At 46.5% G+C, this 23,133-nt stretch overlaps 1 protein-coding gene across 2 annotated transcripts in view; it reads left to right on the top strand.

Moving 5' to 3' along the window:
• LOC121557248 (transcription elongation factor A protein 1) overlaps window positions 1-23,133 on the top strand; it is a gene marked incomplete at its 3' end in the record, with an annotated part of 44,178 nt that overhangs the window by 5,334 nt on the left and 15,711 nt on the right. For both annotated transcript variants that reach the window (XM_045219324.1, XM_041871084.2), the window contains 3 exon segments: window positions 6,780-6,842; window positions 9,825-9,930; window positions 11,922-12,030. In XM_045219324.1, the coding sequence (XP_045075259.1) occupies window positions 6,780-6,842; window positions 9,825-9,930; window positions 11,922-12,030 (278 nt within the window).

Below are 23,133 nucleotides of genomic sequence, written 5' to 3'. Positions count from 1 at the left end.
TGTAGCTATGATAACAATTACAGACCTCTACATGCTTTGTAAGTAGGAAAACCGGCAGTGTATCAAATACTTGTTCTCCCCACTGTATTTCCAATACAACATCCATGTGTACGTTTGTGTAGAGTGCGTGTCCTATCATATGTCATTATGTTGATGTCTTTCCTATGAAGGGTTAAACTATATGTCCTACCAATAGCACAGGGTCAGAAAGTAAATCACTTCAGGTTTGACAGCTGCAGTTCTCAAGTGCCAGAGTGCATCTCGCGCCGCAGGGCAGACCACACAGATACAAACCAATATTGTTATCATGGCATTATGCAGTGATGCTGACTAGGGATTCCATTAGCGTCCGTAACGGTTAGAACGAGGACTGACAGAGAGAAAGGCAACCAATTACACCTCATTCTTGATGAAAGTTAGCTTTGCATAGAATGTTTAAATACAATCATGCTCCAAACACGTCTACAATAACAACTTTTCTTCAAAAACGTTACGGATGTGACACTGTCTGTCCAAATCAGCGTTCTATCTTTACTAAATTGTAAAATTCTGGACTAAAATGTGTTTGATATTGTTTCATTAACCTTCCGACTTGGTCAGAAACACAGGGGCACAGATGTGAATACCAAAACAAGTTCTGTGAGCCGTTGCCAAAGGCTATGAAAAGCCTTATTTTGAAACTTTGTATCCTACCTTGTAATAACAATAACATTACATTTGGAAAATATAAAGGCCAACTGTAGTCTGTACTTGAAAATACACACATTCAAGGTAAATATGAATGTAGTTTCATTAGGAAATTAGCTATTTAGTTTTTTCATGCTCAGGTTGACCTTACTATGGAATTGCCCATATAGGGATATTATGTAATGAAATGAAAGGATGGTCATGATTGGCCATAAGCTCATGTTTATTCATATTTACAGTGCATTCGGAAAGTATTCAGACCCTTCACTTTTTCCACATTTAGTTACGTTACGGCCTTATTCTAAAATGGATTCAAAAAGAATCCTCAGCAATCTACACACAATACCCCATAATGACAAAGCAAAAACAGGTTTTTAGAATATTTGAACATTTTATTTAAAATAAAAAATGTATTTAAGTATTCAGACCCTTTACTCAGCATATTGTTGAAGCACCTTTGGCAGCGATTACAGCCTTGAGTCTTCTTGGGTATGACGCTACAAGCTTGGCACACCTGTATTTGGGGAGTTTCTCCCATTCTTCTCTGCAGATCCTCTTAAGCTCTGTCAGGTTGGATGGGGAGCGTCGCTGCACAGTTATTTTCAGGTCTCTCCAGAGATGTTCAATCAGGTTCAAATCCGGGCTCTGGCTGGGCCACTCAAGGACATTCAGAGACTTGTCCCGAAGCCACTCCTGCGTTGTCTTGGCTGTGTACTAAGGGTTGTTGTCCTGTTGGAAGGTGAACCTTCGCCCCAGTCTGAGGTCCTGAGTGCTCTGGAGCAGGTTTTCATCAAGGATCTCTCTGTACTTTGCTCCGTTCATCTTTCCCTCGATTCTGACTAGTCTCCCAGTCCCTGCCGCTGAAAAACTTTCCCACAGCATGATGCTGCCACCACCATGCTTCACCTTAGGGATGGTATTGGCCAGGTGATGAGCGGTGCCTGGTTTCCTCCAGACGTGACGCTTGGCATTCAGGCCAAAGAGTTCAATCTTGGTTTCATCAGACCTCCCTGATCAAGGCCCTTCTCCTCCGATTGCTGAGTTTGGCCGGGCGGCCAGAAAATGTTTTGGTACCCTTCCCCAGATTTGTGCCTGTGGACAATTCCTTCGACCTCATGGCTTGGCTTTTGCTCTGACATGCACTGTCAACTGTGGGACCTTATATAGACAGGTGTGTGCCTTTCCAAATCATGTCCAATCAATTGAATTTACCACATCTCAAGGATGATCAATGGAAACAGGATGCACCTGAGCTCAATTTCGAGTCTCATTGCAAAGGTTCTGAATACTTATGTAAATAAGGTATTTATGTTTTTTTTATTTTTATACATTTGCAAACATTTCTAAACCTGTTTTCGCTTTGTCATAATGGGGTATTGTGTGTAGATTGCTGAGGATAAAAAATTTAATAAAAATGTAATCCATTTTAGAATAAGGCTGTAACGTAACAAAATGTGGAAAAAGTGAAGGGGTCTGAATACTTTCCGAATGCACTCTATCCTCAAACTTGATGCATCTGAGAAGAGATTAACTAAATTGATAGCTAGGGGGTTCTTTGTCCTTAAGAAAAATAGTAGTATCGTCTGCCAGTTGACTAATAACGATGGATTTTCCCAGAACATAAGTTGTTTTATATTCTCATAATTCTTTATCAAAATGGCCAGCATTTCAGCAGCTAAAATGAATACATTATTTTTTTTAATTGGACAGCCTTACCGAATTCTATTACAGTGGGGAAAAAAAGTATTTAGTCAGCCACCAATTGTGCAAGTTCTCCCACTTAAAAAGATGAGAGAGGCCTGTAATTTTCATCATAGGTAAACGTCAACTATGACAGACAAAATGAGAAAAAAAAATCCAGAAAATCACATTGTAGGATATTTTATGAATTTATTGGCATATGATGGTGGAAAATAAGTATTTGGTCAATGACAAAAGTTTCTCAATACTTTGTTATATACCCTTTGTTGGCAATGACACAGGTCAAACGTTTTCTGTAAGTCTTCACAAGGTTTTCACACACTGTTGCTGGTATTTTGGCCCATTCCTCCATGCAGATCTCCTCTAGAGCAGTGATGTTTTGGGGCTGTCGCTGGGCAACACAGACTTTCAACTCCCTCCAAAGATTTTCTATGGGGTTGAGATCTGGAGACTGGCTAGGCCACTCCAGGACCTTGAAATGCTTCTTACGAAGCCACTCCTTCGTTGCCCGGGCGGTGTGTTTGGGATCATTGTCATGCTGAAAGACCCAGCCACGTTTCATCTTCAATGCCCTTGCTGATGGAAGGAGGGTTTCACTCAAAATCTCACGATACATGGCCCCATTCATTCTTTCCTTTACACGGATCAGTCGTCCTGGTCCCTTTGCAGAAAAACAGCCCCAAAGCATGATGTTTCCAACCCCATGCTTCACAGTAGGTATGGTGTTCTTTGGATGCAACTCAGCATTCTTTGTCCTCCAAACATGACGAGTTGAGTTTTTACCAAAAAGTTATATTTTGGTTTCATCTGACCATATGACATTCTCCCAATCCTCTTCTGGATCATCCAAATGCACTTCAGACGGGCCTGGACATGTACTGGCTTAAGCAGGGGGACACGTCTGGCACTGCAGGATTTGAGTCCCTGGCGGCGTAGTGTGTTACTGATGGTAGGCTTTGTTACTTTGGTCCCAGCTCTCTGCAGGTCATTCACTAGGTCCCCCGTGTGGTTCTGGGATTTTGCTCACCGTTCTTGTGATCATTTTGACCCCACGGGGTGAGATCTTGCGTGGAGCCCCAGATCGAGGGAGATTATCAGTGGTCTTGTATGTCTTCCATTTCCTAATAATTGCTCCCACAGTTGATTTCTTCAAACCAAGCTGCTTACCTATTGCAGATTCAGTCTTCCCAGCCTGGTGCAGGTCTACAATTTTGTTTTTGGTGTCCTTTGACAGCTCTTTGGTCTTGGCCATTGTGGAGTTTGGAGTGTGACTGTTTGAGGTTGTGGACAGGTGTCTTTTATACTGATAACAAGTTCAAACAGGTGCCATTAATACAGGTAACGAGTGGAGGACAGAGGAGCCTCTTAAAGAAGAAGTTACAGGTCTGTGAGAGCCAGAAATCTTGCTTGTTTGTAGGTGACCAAATACTTATTTTCCACCATAATTTGCAAATAAATTCATAAAAAATCCTACAATGGGATTTTCTGGATTTTTTTTTCTCAATTTGTCTGTCATAGTTGACGTGTACCTATGATGAAAATTACAGGCCTCTCTCATCTTTTTAAGTGGGAGAACTTGCACAATTGGTGGCTGACTAAATACTTTTTTTCCCCACTGTATATTTATATTGAGTCGTGGAGCGGTACCTTGGGGATGGGAGACTGGACTGGTAATATCACAATATAACATTTTAAATCCTAAATGTTTTAGACAATGGAAAGAAAAATCATGCTCCACCATATCAAAAGCCTTTTGAAAGTCCAAAAATAAAATAGACCCATCATCCTCTATCAGGTCCAAAACTACTCAGATATTATTATGTATCGACCTCTTTCAAAAAGACAGTCAGAGTTATGCCTTTCAATCTGTTGGCAAAAAAGTGTGAAAACAGTTTATAATCGATAAGTAAAGTTATAGGCCTAAGGTTATTAATATATTCCAGGTTTGTACCTTGTTTCAAAGTGGGCATGAGAGTATTATTCTCAATACATTCAATGAAGGTATCAAAAAGTAGATCTCTTAGATCATCAAGAACTTGTTTAAATTGGATGCTAGTCTGTGTCACGCCCTGGCTCTGGGGACTCTTAAATGTTGAGCCAGGTGTGTAGTTTCTATGTTAAGTTTGCTATGTTTAGTGTCTAGATCGGGTAGATCTATGTTGGCCAGGGTGGTTCCCAATCAGAGGCAGCTGTAGCTTGTTGTCTCTGATTGGGGACCATACTTAGGCAGCTTGTTGGCACCAGTTAGTTGTGGGATCTTGTTCCGTGTAAGGTATGGTGTTTGTATGTTACCTTGAACTTCACGTATCGTTTGTTTGTTGTTTTGTCGGGTGTTCAGTACTTAAATAAACATGTACGCTTATCACGCTGCGCCTTGGTCCGTCTCGTCCGTAAACGATCGTGACAGTCTGTCACAGCCAGGCGATTCTTTTTTGAAGATGCACTATGAAGAAATCGCTCCACCTGGTTGCTAAAATTCTAATAGTTCGCCTAATTTAAGTGTATATGACAAAACAAGCAAGTATAGTGTAGAGAATCATTGTACCATCTAAACCGCTGTGAAATATATTTTCCATAACCAACAATATTATATTTTCAGCTGTTTGAAGCTGATGTACAAAACCTAAAGTAAAAGACGCAAAAACAAAACTTGAGAACAGGAAGCATAGAAATAGAGCATATAGAACAGATATACAGCTTCTTAGACTTGCTTTCAATGAGAATGACAGATCTAGAACACACATTTCTATGTTAATTTGGTATGTTCACCCAAAAAGTTACATGTTGCAACTTTAATATAAATTGGATGTCACAGCCAGGCTATTGATTTAATATAATTTGGATCGTTTTGAGCTCCCTCGGACCTGTGCACTCTTATCTTAAACATTTGAACCGGGGGCTGATGCGTATTGGTGAATCATGACATCCCTAGTAGCTATGTAGCTCGCTAGTTGATTGCCAGCTAACCAGGTATTTTATTACCAATCGCTTACCAGGGGGCTATAAAAGTAATCAACTTGCTTGGCTAGCTGTCGTTCTAAAACTGTTTCTATTTGGCTAGCAACTAGCTAGCTTAGCAGTCTATCAGAGTTGGTCCGGCACCATGATCACGTAGTTATGCTTTAAACTGTCTGTCATTATTTACAACTGAATTGCAACATGCAACTATTGACGCCTTCCTACACTGTCAAATGGTTGACACGCCCACCCTAGCCTGCCTCGCTACATCAACCTATCACCCACCCTAGCCTGCCTCGCTACATCAACCTATCACCCACCCCAGCCTGCCTCGCTACATCAACCTATCACCCACCCTAGCCTGCCTCGCTACATCAACCTATCACCCACCCTAGCCTGCCTCGCTACATCAACCTATCACCCACCCTAGCCTGCCTCGCTACATCAACCTATCACCCACCCTAGCCTGCCTCGCTACATCAACCTATCACCCACCCTAGCCTGCCTCGCTACATCAACCTATCACCCACCCCTAGCCTGCCTCGCTACATCAACCTATCACCCACCCCAGCCTGCCTCGCTACATCAACCTATCACCCACCCTAGCCTGCCTCGCTACATCAACCTATCACCCACCCTAGCCTGCCTCGCTACATCAACCTATCACCCACCCCAGCCTGCCTCGCTACATCAACCTATCACCCACCCCTAGCCTGCCTCGCTACATCAACCTATCACCCACCCCTAGCCTGCCTCGCTACATCAACCTATCACCCACCCTAGCCTGCCTCGCTACATCAACCTATCACCCACCCTAGCCTGCCTCGCTACATCAACCTATCACCCACCCTAGCCTGCCTCGCTACATCAACCTATCACCCACCCCAGCCTGCCTCGCTACATCAACCTGCCTCTACACTGTATGTTGTTGCTGTTGCAGCCTGGGGCATCACTAGTAGCCCGCCTACCTCAATCTAACCTTACCTCAATCTAACCTGACTACCTCAATCTAACCTTACCAGCCTACCTCAACCGAACCTGACTACCTCAACCTAACCTTACCTCAATCTAACCTGACTACCTCAACCTAACCTTACCAGCGTACCTCAACCGAACCTGACTACCTCAACCTAACCTTCCTACCTCTACCTAACCTGCCTACCTCTACCTAACCTTCCTACCTCAACCTAACCTTACCTCAATCTAACCTGACTAGCTCAACCTATCCTCACCAGCATACCTAACCTTCCTACCTCTACCTAACCTTCCTACCTCTACCTAACCTTCCTACCTCTACCTAACCTTCCTACCTCTACCTAACCTTCCTACCTCTACCTAACCTTCCTACCTCTACCTAACCCCCAGTATGATGATGTTGTTGCAGCACCAACCTAACCCTAACCCTAACCCTCAGTTTGTTGTTGCTGTTGCAGGTAGGGGCACTGGACCTTCTGAAGGAGCTGAGGGCTGTACCTATGACGCTAGAATTACTACAGGTACTGGAGGGGGGGAGAGAGGGCTGTACCAATGACTGGTACTGGAGGGGGGGAGGGAGGGCTGTACCAATGACAGGTACTAGAGGGGGGAGAGAGGGCTGTACCAATGACTGGTACTGGAGGGGGGGAGGGAGGGCTGTACCAATGACAGGTACTAGAGGGGGAGAGAGGGCTGTACCAATGACTGGTACTGGAGGGGGGAGGGAGGGCTGTACCAATGACAGGTACTAGAGGGGGAGAGAGGGCTGTACCAATGACTGGTACTGGAGGGGGAGGGAGGGCTGTACCAATGACTGGTACTGGAGGGGGGGGGGGAGGGCTGTACCAATGACTGGTACTGGAGGGGGAGGGAGGGCTGTACCAATGACTGGTACTGGGAGGGGGAGGGAGGGCTGTACCAATGACTGGTACTGGAGGGGGGAGGGAGGGCTGTACCAATGACTGTAGAGTTAGTACAGGTACTGGATGGGGGAGGGAGGGGGAGAGAGAGAGGGAGGGAGGGAGGGGTAGAGGGGGGAGAGAGAGAGGAGGGGGAGGAGTAGAGGGGGGAGGGGTAGATGGGGGAGAGAGGGGGGGAGAAGGAGGGAGGGGGAGAGGGGGGGAGAAGGAGGGAGGGGTAGAGGAGGGGGGAGGAGATGGATGGAAGGAGCTCATTCGGGAACTATTCAGACCCCTTCCTTTTTTCTACATTTTTGTTACATTACAGCTTTGTTCTAAAATGGATTGAAAAAAAAAAAGTATCCATAAATCTAAACACAATACCTCATAATGATCAAGCGAAAACAGGTTTTTAGAAATGTTTTCAGAAAAAGAAATAATAAAATATATACCTTCTTTACATAAGTATTCAGACCCTTTGCTATGAGACTCCAAATTGAGCTCAGGTTTCTCAAAACATTTCTGCAGCATTGAAGGTCCCCAAGAACACAGTTGCCTCATCATTCTTAAATGGAAGAAGTTTGGAACCACCAAGATTCTTCCTAGAGCTGGCCGCCCGGCCAAATTCAGTAATCGGGGGAGATGGGCCTTGGTCAGGGAGGTGACCAAGAACCCAATGGTCACTCTGTGGAGATGGGAGAACCTTCCAGAAGGACAACCATCTCTGCAGCACTCCACCAATCAGGCCTTTATGTTAGAGTCGCCAGACGGAAGCCACTCCTCAGTAAAAGGCACATGACAGCCCGCTTGGAGTTTGCCAAAAGGTACCTGAAGACTCTCAGTCCATGAGAAACAAGATTCTCTGGTCTGATGAAACCAAGATTGAACTCTTTGGCCTGAATGCCAAGCGTCACATCTGGAGGAAACCTGGCACCATCCCTACGGTGAAGCATGGTGGTGGCAGCATCATGCTGTGGGGATGTTTTTCAGGGACTGGGACACTAGTCAGGATCGAGGGAAAGATCAACGGAGCAAAGTACAGAGAGATCCTTGATGAAATCCTACTCCAGAGCGCTCAGGACCTCAGACTGGGGTGAAGGTTCACCTTCCAACAGAACAACAACCCTAAGCACACAGCCAGGACAAAGCAGGAGTGGCTTCGGGACAAGTCTCTGAATGTCCTTGAGTGGCCCTGCCAGAGCCCGGACTTGAACCCGATCTAACATCTCTGGAGAGACCTGAAAATAGCTGTGCAGCGACGCTCCCCATCCAACCTGACAGAGCTTGAGAGGATCTGCAGAGAAGAATGGAGGAAACTCTCCAAATACAGGTGTGCCAAGCTTGTAGCGTCATACCCAAGAAAACTTGATGCTGTAATCGATGCCAAAGGTGCTTCAACAAAGTACTGAGTAAAGGGTCTGAATACTTATGTAACTGTGATTTGTCCGTTTTTTATTTGTAATACATTTACAAAAAATTCTAAAAACCTGTTTTTGCGTTGTCATTATGGGGTGTTGTGTGTACACTGGTGAAGGGAAAACAATTGAATCCATTTTAGAGGGCTGTAACGTAACAAAAAGTGGAAAAAGTCAAGGGGTCTGAATACTTTCCCAATGCACTGTATGACTGTAGAGTCAGTACAGGTACTGGAGGGAGGAAGGGAGGGAGGGAGGGGGGATGGAGGGAGGGAGGGATGGAGGGATGGAGGGAGGAGGGAGGGATGGAGGGAGGGAGGAGGAGGGAGGGAGGGAGGGATGGAGGGAGGGAGGGATGGAGGGAGGAGGGAGGGAGGGAGGGGGGGGGATGGAGGAGGGAGGGAGGGGGGTGGGAGGGAGGGGGGGTGGATGGAGGAGGGAGAGAGGGATGGAGGAGGGAGGGGGGATGGATGGAGGGAGGGAGGGGGGATGGATGGAGGGAGGGAGGGGGGATGGATGGAGGGAGAGAGGGAGGGATGGAGGGAGGAGGAGGGAGGGGGGGGTGGATGGAGGAGGGAGGGAGGGGGGTGGATGGAGGAGGGAGGGAGGGAGGGAGGGGGGAGGGATGGAGGAGGGAGGGGGAGGGAGGGAGGGAGGGGGTGGATGGAGGAGGGAGGGAGGGAGGGAGGGAGGGGTGGATGGAGGAGGGAGGGGGAAGGGGGGGGGTGGATGGAGGAGGGAGGGGGGAGGGCTGTACCTTCCCCTGTTTGTTGGGGTTTAGAAGTACTGAACTCTAATCTCTCTCTATACTGAACCCATGTCTCTCCTGCAGCATAATGTTAGTCTCTCTCTATACTGAACCCATGTCTCTCCTGTAGCATAATGCTAGTCTCTCTCTATACTGAACCCATGTCTCTCCTGTAGCATAATGTTAGTCTCTCTCTATACTGAACCCATGTCTCTCCTGCAGCATAATGTTAGTCTCTCTCTATACTGAACCCATGTCTCTCCTGCAGCATAATGCTAGTCTCTCTCTATACTGAACCCATGTCTCTCCTGTAGCATAATGTTAGTCTCTCTCTATACTGAACCCATGTCTCTCCTGCAGCATAATGTTAGTCTCTCTCTATACTGAACCCATGTCTCTCCTGCAGCATAACGTTAGTCTCTCTCTCTCTCTCGTCTCCAGTCCACCAGGATCGGGATGTCTGTGAACGCCATCAGGAAGCAGAGTACAGACGATGAGGTCACCTCTCTGGCCAAGGCCCTCATCAAGTCCTGGAAGAAACTCCTGGGTTAGTAGCTCATTACTAGTATACAGATCTCTCTCTGGCCAAGGCCCTCATCTCCTGGGTTAGTAGCTCATTACTAGTATACAGATCTCTCTCTGGCCAAGGCCCTCATCTCCTGGGTTAGTAGCTCATTACTAGTATCCAGATCTCTCTCTGGCCAAGGCCCTCATCTCCTGGGTTAGTAGCTCATTACTAGTATACAGATCTCTCTCTGGCCAAGGCCCTCATCTCCTGGGTTAGTAGCTCATTACTAGTATACAGATCTCTCTCTGGCCAAGGCCCTCATCTCCTGGGTTAGTAGCTCATTACTAGTATCCAGATCTCTCGCTGGCCAAGGCCCTCATCTCCTGGGTTAGTAGCTCATTACTAGTATCCAGATCTCTCTCTGGCCAAGGCCCTCATCTCCTGGGTTAGTAGCTCATTACTAGTATCCAGATCTCTCTCTGGCCAAGGCCCTCATCTCCTGGGTTAGTAGCTCATTACTAGTATCCAGATCTCTCTCTGGCCAAGGCCCTCATCTCCTGGGTTAGTAGCTCATTACTAGTATCCAGATCTCTCTCTGGCCAAGGCCCTCATCTCCTGGGTTAGTAGCTCATTACTAGTATCCAGATCTCTCTCTGGCCAAGGCCCTCATCTCCTGGGTTAGTAGCTCATTACTAGTATCCAGATCTCTCTCTGGCCAAGGCCCTCATCTCCTGGGTTAGTAGCTCATTACTAGTATACAGATCTCTCTCTGGCCAAGGCCCTCATCTCCTGGGTTAGTAGCTCATTACTAGTATACAGATCTCTCTCTGGCCAAGGCCCTCATCTCCTGGGTTAGTAGCTCATTACTAGTATCCAGATCTCTCTCTGGCCAAGGCCCTCATCAAGTCATGGAAGAAACTCCTGGTCCTATCTGGTAGTAGATCATCATTACTTGTCTATATTGAACAAAAATATAAACACAACATGTAAAGTGTTGGTCCCATGTTTCATGAGCTGAAATAAAAGATCCCAGAAAGGTTCCATACACACAAAATGCTTATTTCTTGCTAATTTTGTGCCCAAATGTGTTTCCATCCCTGTTAGGGAGCATTTCTCCTTTGCCAAGAGAATCCATCCACCTGACAGGTGTGGCATATCAAGAAGCTGATTAAACAGCATGACCATTACACAGGGGCTGGGCCATTACTAGTCTACATGTAACCTGGTCCTACCTGTTAATAGATCAGTACTAGTATAGACTGCCTCTACACATTAGTGGTATAGACTGCCTCTACACATTAGTGGTATAGACTGCCTCCACACATTAGTGGTATAGACTGCCTCCACACATTAGTGGTATAGACTGCCTCCACACATTAGTGGTATAGACTGCCTCCACACATTAGTGGTATAGACTGCCTCTACACATTAGTGGTATAGACTGCCTCCACACATTAGTGGTATAGACTGCCTCCACACATTAGTGGTATAGACTGCCTCTACACATTAGTGGTATAGACTGCCTCCACACATTAGTGGTATAGACTGCCTCCACACATTAGTGGTATAGACTGCCTCTACACATTAGTGGTATAGACTGCCTCCACACATTAGTGGTATAGACTGCCTCCACACATTAGTGGTATAGACTGCCTCCACACATTAGTGGTATAGACTGCCTCCACACATTAGTGGTATAGACTGCCTCTACACATTAGTGGTATAGACTGCCTCTACACATTAGTGGTATAGACTGCCTCCACACATTAGTGGTATAGACTGCCTCCACACATTAGTGGTATAGACTGCCTCCACACATTAGTTGTATAGACTACATAACAAGGCCCTAATCAAGTCCTGGAATAAACTCCTGGGTTAGTAACACATTACTAGTATACGTGTTATCTACATGGAACACATTACAGCTGGATTGACTTTTACTCCAGTACTGAGTACTACTTCTCTACCTGAATGCACTGTGAATAACCCCCAGCTGTAATGTGTGATCCTGTATTTTCATTGGACGGCAGATGAGCCAGGAGGTGGAGACAAGTCGTCGGAGGAGAAGAGGAAAGAGCCGTCAACCCCCACCAGTACGGTGTCTCCTACCCAGGGCAGCCCTGAACCACGGGAAGAGAGGTACATAGTTACTACTACTGCTACTACACACTACTACTACTACTGCTACTACTACTACTACTACTACTACTACTACTACTACTACTACTACTACTACTACTACTACTACTACTACCTACTACTACTACTGCTACTGCTACTACTACTACAACACACCTACTACTACTATTACTACTACTGCTACTACTACAACACACCTACTACTACTACTACTACTGCTACTACTACAACACTACTACTACTACTACTACAACACACCTACTACTACTATTACTACTACTACTACAACACACCTACTACTACTCTTATCCAGAGCGACTTACAAATTGGTGCATTCACCCTATTTTTATTTATATATATATATTTTTTTTATTTTATTTTTATTTTTTAGGGGGGTAGAAGGATTACTTTATCCTATCCCAGGTATTCCTTAAAGAGGTGGGGTTTCAAATGTCTCCGGAAGGTGGTGAGTGACTCCACTGTCCTGGCGTCGTGAGGGAGCTTGTTCCACCATTGGGGTGCCAGAGCAGCGAACAGTTTCGACTGGGCTGAGCGGGAACTATGCTTCCGCAGAGGAAGGGGAGCCAGCAGGCCAGAGGTGGATGAACGCAATGCCCTCGTTTGGGTGTAGGGACTGATCAGAGCCTGAAGGTACGGAGGTGCCGTTCCCCTCACAGCCCCATAGGCAAGCACCATGGTCTTGTAACAGATGCGAGCTTCAACTGGAAGCCAGTGGAGTGTGCGGAGGAGCGGGGTGACGTGAGAGAACTTGGGAAGGTTGAACACCAGACGGGCTGCGGCATTCTGGATGAGTTGTAGGGGTTTTAATGGCACAGGCAGGGAGCCCAGCCAACAGCGAGTTGCAGTAATCCAGACGGGGAGATGACAAGTGCCTGGATTAGGACCTGTGCCGCTTCCTGTGTAAGGCAGGGTCGTACTCTCCGAATGTTGTAGAGCATGAACCTGCAGGATCAGGTCACCGCCTTGATGTTAGCGGAGAACGACAGGGTGTTGTCCAGGGTCACGCCAAGGCTCTTCGCACTCTGGGAGGAGGACACAACGGAGTTGTCAACCGTGATGGCGAGATCATGGAACGGGCAGTCCTACCCCGGGAGGAAGAGCAGCTCCGTCTTGCCAAGGTTCAGCTTGAGGTGGTGATCCGTCATCCATACTGATATGTCTGCCAGACATGCAGAGATGCGATTCGCCACCTGGTTATCAGAAGGGGGAAAGGAGAAGATTAGTTGTGTATCGTCAGCGTAGCAATGATAGGCGAGGCCATGTGAGGATATGACAGAGCCAAGTGACTTGGTGTATAGCGAGAATAGGAGAGGGCCTAGAACTGAGCCCTGGGGGACACCAGTGGTGAGAGCACGTGGTGCGGAGACAGCTTCTCGCCACGCCACTTGGTAGGAGCGACCGGACAGGTAGGACGCAATCCAAGAGTGAGCCGCGCCGGAGATGCCCAGCTCGGAGAGGGTGGAGAGGAGGATCTGATGGTTCACAGTATCAAAGGCGGCAGACAGGTCTAGAAGGACAAGAGCAGAGGATAGAGAGTTAGCTTTAGCAGTGCGGAGAGCCTCCGTGACACAGAGAAGAGCAGTCTCAGTTGAATGACCAGTCCTGAAACCTGACTGGTTTGGATCAAGAAGGTCATTCTGAGAGAGATAGCAAGAGAGTTGGCTAAAGACGGCACGCTCAATAGTTTTGGAAAGAAAAGAAAGAAGGGATACTGGTCTGTAGTTGTTGACATCAGAGGGATCGAGTGTTGGTTTCTTGAGAAGGGGTGCAACTCTCGCTCTCTTGAAGACAGAAGGGACATAGCCAGCGGTCAAGGATGAGTTGATCAGCGAGGTGAGGTAGGGGAGAAGGTCACCGGAGATGGTCTGGAGACGAGAGGAGGGGATGGGGTCAAGCGGGCAGGTTGTTGGGCGGCCTGCAGTCACAAGTCGCAAGATTTTATCTGGAGAGAGAGGGGAGAAAGAAGTCAAAGCATAGGGTAGGGCAGTGTGAGCAGGACCAGCAGTGTCATTAGACTTAACAAACGAGGATCGGATGTCGTCAACCTTCTTTTCAAAGTGGTTGACAAAGTCATCCACAGAGAGGGAGGGGGGGGGGGAGGAGGAGGATTCAGCAGGGAGGAGAATGTGGCAAAGAGCTTCCTAGGGTTAGAGGCAGATGCTTGGAATTTAGAGTGGTAGAAAGTGGCCTTAGCAGCAGAAACAGATGAAGAAAATGTAGAGAGGAGGGAGTGAAAGGATGCCAGGTCCACAGGGAGTCTAGTTTTCTTCCATTTCCGCTCGGCTGCCCGGAGCTCTGTTCTGTGAGCTCGCAATGAGTCATCAAGCCACGGAGCTGGAGGGGAGGACCGAGCCGGCCGGGAGGATAGGGGACACAGAGAGTCAAAGGATGCAGAAAGGGAGGAGAGGAGGGTTGAGGAGGCAGAATCAGGTGATTGGAGGGAGAAGGATTGAGCAGAGGGAAGAGATGATAGGATGGAAGAGGAGAGAGTAGTGGGAGAGAGAGAGCGAAGGTTGCGGCGGCGCATTACCATCTGTGTAGGGGCAGAGTGAGTAGTGTGAGTAGTGTTGGAGGAGAGCGAGAGAGAAAAGGATACAAAGTAGTGGTCGGAGACATGGAGGGGAGTTGCAGTGAGATTAGTAGAAGAGCAGCATCTAGTAAAGATGAGGTCAAGCGTATTGCCTGCCTTGTGAGTAGGGGGGGACGGGGGGGACGGTGAGAGGGTGAGGTCAAAAGAGGAGAGGAGTGGAATAATAAATATAATAATAATAATAATAATAATAATTCGTGTCCGTGTCTAGTTCCTTTCATAACGCAGCAATAATTAAACGTTGGCTAGCTAGCACAAAGATATTGTATTTAGCTGCTACAGTACTGCTAGCTGGTGGTGTTGGCTAGCTAGCAATGGCTGCTGTGTTGACTTTGTTTGAAAAACGGCGTCGCTGTGAACGAATGTAGCTGGCTAAAATTATATTGTATTTAGTTGCTATAGTACTGCTAGCTGGTAGCGTTGGCTAGCTAGCAATGGCTGCGGTGATGACTTTGTTTGAAAAACGGCGTCGCTGCGAACGAATGTAGCTGGCTAAAAGGATATTGTATTTAGTTGCTACAGTACTGCTAGCTGGTAGCTGGTAGTGTTGGCTAGCTAGAAATGGCTGCTGTGTTGACTTTGTTTGAAAAACGGCGTCGCTGCGAACGAATGTAGCTGGCTAGCTAACCTCGATAGTTACTCTATACTACACCTTTATCTTTGATACAAATACAACTATGTAGCTAGCCAACATTACACTAATCAAATCGTTCCATTGTAATGTAATGTGTCATATTACCTGCTGAGCGAAGTACAGCATGACTACTACTACTACTGATGCTACTACTGATGCTGCTACTACTACTACTACTACTACTACTACTACTACTACACTACTACTACACATTACTCTACTACTACACACTACTAATACTACTACACACTACTACTACTACTACACTACTGCTACTACTGATACTACTACTACACTACTCTACTACTACTGATGCTACTACTACTACTACTGCTACTACACACTACTACTACTACTACTACTACTACTGATGCTACTACTGCTACTACTGATACTACTACTACACTACTCTACTACTACACACTACTAATACTACTACTACACACTACTACTACTACTACTACTACTACACACTACTACTACTACTACTACTACTACTAATATTAATACTACTACTACTGCTACTGCTACTCTACTACTACTACACTACTCTACTACTACTACTACTACTACTACTAATATTAATACTACACACTACTACTACTACTACTACTAATATTAATACTACTACACGCTACTACTACTACTGCTACTCTACTACTACTACTACTACTGCTGCTACTGCTACTCTACTACTACTACTGCTACTACTACTACTACTACTACAACTCTACTACACTACATCACCAGTACAGTGTCTCCCTCTCAGGGCAGTCCTGAACCACGAGAAGAGAGGTACCTAGTTCAATCAATCAATCAAATGTATTTATAAAGCCCTTTTTACATCAGTAGATGTCACAAAGTTATACACAGAAACCCAGCCTAAAACCCCAAACAGCAAGCAATGCAGATGTAGAAGCACAGTGGCTAAGAAAATCTCCCTAGAAAGGCAGGAACCTAGGAAGAAACCTAGAGAGGAACCAGGCTCTGAGGGGTGGCCAGTCCTCTTCTGGCTGTGCCGGGTGGAGTTTATAAGAGTACATGGCCATTAAGGCCAGATTGTTCTTCAAGATGTTCAAATGTTCATAGATGACCAGCAGGGTCAAATAATAATCACAGTGGTCTGGATAAGAGTGTCTGCTAAATGACTAAAATGTAAAATGTAGTAGAGGGTTCAAAACAGCAGGTCCGGGACAAGGTAGTACGTCCGGTGAACAGGTCAGGGTTCCATAGCCGCAGGCAGAAGAGTGGAAACTGGAGCAGCAGCACGACCAGGTGGACTGGGGACAGCAAGGAGTCATCAGGCCAGGTAGTCCTGAGGCATGGTCCTAGGGCTCAGGTCCTCCGGGAAGGGAGGGAAAGAGGACCAGGTGGACTGGGGACAGCCAGGAGTCATCAGGCCAGGTAGTCCTGAGGCATGGTCCTAGGGCTCAGGTCCTCCGGGATGGGAGGGAGAGAGGACCAGGTGGACTGGGGACAGCCAGGAGTCATCAGGCCAGGTAGTCCTGAGGCATGGTCCTAGGGCTCAGGTCCTCCGGGAGGGAAGGGGGAGGGAGAGAGAATTAGAGGGATCATACTTAAATTCACACAGGACACCAGATAAGACAGGAGAATTACACCAGATATAACAGACTGACCCTAGCCCCCCGGAGCACAGACTATTGCATCATAGACGGGTCGGGGGACACTGTGGCCCCGTCCGACGATACCCCCGGACAGGGCCAACCAGGTAGCATATAACCCCACCCACTTTGCCAAAGCACAGCCCCCACACCACCAGAGGGATTTTTTATTTTATTTATTTCACCTTTATTTAACCAGGAAAACCAGTTGAGAACAAGTTCTCATTTACAACTGCGACCTGGCCAAGATAAAGCAAAGCAGTGCGATAAAAACAACAACACAGAGTTACATATGGGGTAAAACAAAACAAAGTCAAAAATACAACAGAAATACATATATACAGTGTGCAAATTTAGCAAGTTATGGAGGTAAGGCAATAAAATAGGCTATAGTGCAAAATAATTACAATTAGTATTAACACTGGAATGATAGATGTGCAAGAGATGATGTGCAAATAGAGATACTGGGGTACAAATGAGCAAAATAAATAACAATATAGGGATGAGGTAGTTGGGCGGGCTAATTTCAGATGGGCTGTGTACAGGTGCAGTGATCGGTAAGGTGCTCTGACAACTGATGCTTAAAGTTAGTGAGGGAGATAAGTGTCTCCAGCTTCAGAGATTTTTGCAATTTGTTCCAGTCATTGGCAGCAGAGAACTGGAAGGAATTGCGGCCAAAGGAGGTGTTGGCTTTGGGGATGACCAGTGAGATATACCCGCTGGAGCGCAGACTACGGGTGGGTGTTGCTATGGTGACCAATGAGCTAAGATAAGGCGGGATTTGCCTAGCAGTGATTTATAGATGGCCTGGAGCCAGTGGGTTTGGCGATGAATATGTAGTGAGGACCAGCCAACAAGAGCGTACAGGTCACAGTGGTGGGTATTATATGGGGCTTTGGAGACAAAACGGATGGCACTGTGATAGACTACATCCAATTTGCTGAGTATAGTGTTGGAGGCTATTTTGTAAATGACATCGCCTCGAAGTCAAGGATCGGTAGGATAGTCAGTTTTACGAGGGCATGTTTGGCAGCATGAGTGAAGGAGGCTTTGTTGCGAAATAGGAAACCGATTCTAGATTTAACTTTGGATTGGAGATTCTTAATGTGAGTCTGGAAGGAGAGTTTACAGTCTAACCAGACACCTAGATATTTGTAGTTGTCCACATACTCTAGGTCAGACCCGTCGAGAGTAGTGATTCTAGTCGGGTAGGCGGGTGCAAGCAGCGTTCGGTTGAAGAGCATGCATTTAGTTTTACTAGTGTTTAAGAGCAGTTGGAGGCTACTGAAGGAGTGTTGTATGGAATTGAAGCTCGTTTGGAGGTTTGTTAACACAGTGTCCAATGAAGGGCCAGATGTATACAAAATGGTGTCGTCTGCGTAGAGGTGGATCTGAGAGTCACCAGCAGCAAGAGCGACATCATTGATATACACAGAGAAAAGAGTCGGCCCAAGAACTGAACCCTGTGGCACCCCCATAGAGACTGCCATAGGTCCAGACAACAGGCCCTCCGATTTGACACATTGAACTCTATCTGAGAAGTAGTTGGTGAACCAGGCGAGGCAGTCATTTGAGAAACCAAGGCTATTTAGTCTGCCAATAAGAATGCGGTGGTTGACAGAGTCGAAAGCCTTGGCCAGGTCAATGAAAACGGCTGCACAGTACTGTCTATTATCGATCGCGGTTATAATATCGTTTAGGACCTTGAGCGTGGCTGAAGTGCACCCATGACCTGCTCGGAAACCGGATTGCATAGCGGAGAAGGTACGGTGGGATTCGAAATGGTCGGTGATCTGTTTGTTGACTTGGCTTTCAAAAACTTTTGAAAGGCAGGGCAGGATGGATATGGGTCTGTAACAGTTTGGATCTAGAGTGTCACCCCCTTTGAAGAGGGGGATGACCGCGGCAGCTTTCCAATCTCTGGGGATCTCAGACGTTACGAAAGAGAGGTTGAACAGGCTAGTAATAGGGGGTTGCGACAATTTGGCGGCTAGTTTTAGAAAGAAAGGGTCCAGATTGTCTAGCCCAGATGATTTGTAGGGGTCCAGATTTTGCAGCTCTTTTAGAACATCAGCTGTCTGGATTTGTGTGAAGGAGAAGCGGGGGGGGCATGGGCAAGTTGCAGCGGAGGGTGCAGAGCTGGTGGCCGGGGTAGTGGTAGCCAGGTGGAAAGCATGGCCAGCCGTAGCAAAATGCTTGTTGAAATTCTCGATTATTGTAGATTTATCGGTGGTGATAGTGTTTCCTAGCCTCAGTGCAGTGGGCAGCTGGGAGGAAGTGCTCTTATTTTCCATGGACTTTACAGTGTCCCAAAACTTTTTGGAGTTAGTGCTACAGGATGCAAATGTCTGTTTGAAAAAGTTAGCCTTTGCTTTCCTAACTGCTTGTGTTTATTGGTTCCTAACTTCCCTGAAAAGTTGCATATCGCGGGGGCTATTTGATGCTAATGCAGTACGCCACAGGATGTTTTTGTGCTGGTCAAGGGCAGTCAAGTCTGAGGAGAACCAGGGGCTATATCTGTTCTTAGTTCTGTATTTTTTGAATGGGGCATGTCTATTTAAGATTGAGAGGAAATTACTTTTAAAGAACAACCAGGCATTCTCTACTGACGGAATGAGATGTATATCCATCCAGGATACCTGGGCCAGGTCAATTAGGAAGGCCTGCTCGCTGAAATGTTTTTTGGGAGCGTTTGACAGTGATGAGGGGTGGTCGTTTGACCGCGGACCCGTTACGGACGCAGGCAATAAGGCAGTGATCGCTGAGATCCTGGTTGAAGACAGCGGAGGTGTATTTAGAGGGTAAGTTAGTCAGGATGATATCTATGAGGGTACCCATGTTTACGGATTTAGGGTTGTACCTGGTAGGTTCGTTGATAATTTGTGTGAGATTGAGGGCATCTAGTTTAGATTGTAGGATGGCCGGGGTGTTAAGCATATCCCAATTTAGGTCACCAAGCAGTACGAACTCTGAGGATAGATGGGGGCAATCAATTCACATATGGTGTCCAGGGCACAGCTGGGGGCTGAGGGGGGCTGTAGCAAGCGGCAACAGTGAGAGATTTATTTCTGGAAAGGTGGATTTTTAGAAGTAGAAGCTCAAACTGTTTGGGCACAGACCTGGATAGTATGATGGAGCTCTGCAGGCTATCTCTACAGTAGATTGCAACTCCACCCCCTTTGGCAGTTCTATCTAGACGGAAAATGTTATAGTTGGGGATGGAAATTTCAGAATTTTTGGTGGCCTTCCTAAGCCAGGATTCAGACACTGCTAGAACATCAGGGTTGGCGGAGTGTGCTAACGCAGTGAATAACACAAACTTAGGAAGGAGGCTTCTGATATTTATGTGCAGAAAACCAAGACTTTTACGGTTACAGAAGTCAACAAATGATAGCTCCTGGGGAGTAGGAGTGATACTGGGGGCTGCAGGGCCTGGGTTAGCCTCTACATCACCAGAGGAACAGAGGAGGACTAGAATAAGGATACGACTAAAGGCTTTAAAAACTGGTCTTCTAGTGCGTTGGGTACATAGAATAAAGGGGGCAGTTCTCCGGGCGTTGTAGAAAAGATTCAGGGCATTATGTACAGAAAAGGATATGGAAGGATATGAGTACAGTTCAGGTAACCCTAAGCGTTGGGTAACAATGAAAGAGATAGCGTCATTGGAGGCATCGATTGAGCTGGTCTCGGCGTGTATGGGGGGTGGAACAAAGGAACTATATGAGGCAGTTTGAGAGGGACTTGGGGTTCTACAGTGAAATTGTATAATAAGAACTAACCCAAACAGCAATAGGCAAGGCATAATTGACATGGGAGAGAGGCATAAAGCAGTCACAGGTGTTATTAGAGAGAGCTAAGACACAACTGGAAATAGCGATAACGTTTGGGCTAAGACTAAACAGAATAAACAGGACAGGGTACCGTGTAAAGGAACAGTCCAGCAGGCATCAGCTGTGCAGCTGAGTGATCATAAGGTCCAGTGAACAGCAATATGTGAGTCCGAGAGCAGTTCAAATTGGTGATTCATCACAGCTAGCAGGGAGCACAGTTGTAGTTTGCGTGTGCTAGCGGGCCGGGGCTGGCAGATGGATCTTCGTGGTCGTCGCAACGGGAAGCCTGTTGAAACCACATCAGACTATTTCGTCGGCAAACCAGTCGTGTTGGATCGGCGGGGCTCAGTGTCAACACTAGGAGGTCCCGTCCGGTTGACAGAGAGGTAGATAGCCGGGAGATGGGCTTGAGGCTAGCTCAAGGCTAACTGGTGCTTGCTATAGGGCAATGGTAATCAGCCAACAACAGGTTGCAGCTAGCTAGCTAGTTGTGATGATCCGGCGCTAGGGTCCAGTGATTCCGGCAGAAAGTCCAATAAGCTCTGGGTCGATAGCACGCTGGGTCGATAGCACGCTGTGCAGACTGGCCGACGAATTGTCCAGGCTAGAGCTAGAGCTGGCTGGTGGATAGTGTAGGCCACGGACAGTGGTGAAGACGCTAACGTTGACTAATAGCAGGTAGCCATTAAGATTGCGGCTACACTCATTTCAGCTTACGGTTCTTGATGAAAGTTATAAAGAAATAGTAGAATCCTTTCCACGTTGGGTGAGGCGGGTTGCAGGAAAGTATATTTAGTTAAAGAATGAAAGTAAAAAATTGAGAAATATATACAAAATAGACAAAAAAAAAACAAGAAACGGGATATTTACACAGGACGATGAAATAAAAGCGACCGCACTGCTACGCCATCTTGGAAAGGGATATCAACAGACCACCAACCTACTACCCTGAGACAAGGCTGAGTATAGCCCACAAAGATCTCCTCCACCGCATGATACTGAGGGGGTGCAAAACCGTACAGGAAGATCACGTCTGTGACTCAACCCACTCAAGTGATGCACCCCTCCTAGGGACAGCATGGAAGAGCACTAGTAAGCCAGTGACTCAGCCCCCGTAATAGGGTCAGAGGCAGAGAATCCCAGTGGAGAGAGGGGAGCCGGCCAGGCAGAGACAGCAAGGGCACCTTCGCACCCCTGGGCCAGACTACACTCAATCATAGGACCTAATGAGATGAGTCTTCAGTAAAGACTTACAGGTTGAGACCGAGTCTGCGTCTCACATGGATAAGCAGACCATTCCATACAAATTGAGCTCTATAGGAGAAAGCTCTGCCTCCAGCTGTTTGCTTAGAAATTCTAGGGACATTAAGGAGGCCTGCGTCTTGTGACCGTAGCGTACGTGTAGGTATGTACAGCAGGACCAAATCGGAGAGATGGGTAGGAGCAAGCCCATGTAAGGCTTTGTAGGTTAGCAGTAAAACCTTGAAATCAGCCCTAGCCTTAACAGGAAGCCAGTGTAGAGAGGCTAGCACTGGAGTAATATGATCACATGGTTCTAGTCAAGATTCTAGCAGCTGTGTTTAGCACTAACTGAAGTTTATTTAGTGCTTTATCCTGGTAGCCAGAGAGTAGAGCATTGCAGTAGTCTAATCTAGAAGTGACAAAAGCATGGATTAGCTTTTCTGAATCATTTTTGGACAACATTTTTGCAATGTTACGAAGATGGAAAAAAGCTGTCCTTTTAAATATTCTTGATATGTCTGTCAAAAGAGTGATCATGGTCCAGAGTAATGTCGAGGTCCTTCACGATTTAATTTGAGATGACTGTACAACCATTAATATTAAAAGTCAGATCCAACAGAAGATCTTTGTTTCTTGGGACCTAGAACTAGCATCTCTGTTTTGTCCGAGTTTAAAAGTAAACATTTTGCCGCCATCCACTTCCTTATGTCTGAAACACAGGCTTCCAGGGTAGGACATTTTGGGGCTTCACCATGTTTCATCGAAATTTACATTGACATTTTAGTCATTTAGCAGACGCTCTTATCCAGAGCGACTTACAGGAGCAATTAGGGTTAAGTGCCTTGCTCAAGGGCACATCGACAGATTTTTCACCTAGTCGGCTCGGGGATTAGAACCAGCGACCTTTCGGTTACTGGCACAACGCTCTTAACCACTAAGCTACCTGCCGCCCGAAATGTACAGCTGTGTGTCGTCCACATATCAGTTAAAGTTGACATTGTGTTTCCGAATGACATCACCAAGAGGTAGAATATATAGTGAAAACAAAAGTGGTCCTAAAACTGAACTTTGAGGAACACCAAAACTTACAATTGATTTGTCAGAAGACAACCCATCCATAGAGATGAACTGATATCTTTCCGACAGATAAGATCTAAACCAGGC

The sequence above is a fragment of the Coregonus clupeaformis genome, unplaced genomic scaffold, assembly GCF_020615455.1.
Source record: "Coregonus clupeaformis isolate EN_2021a unplaced genomic scaffold, ASM2061545v1 scaf2270, whole genome shotgun sequence".
Lineage (NCBI taxonomy): Eukaryota > Metazoa > Chordata > Actinopteri > Salmoniformes > Salmonidae > Coregonus > Coregonus clupeaformis.
Note: the sequence above shows the minus strand (reverse complement) of the source record. Positions and strands in the feature narration are given on the sequence as shown.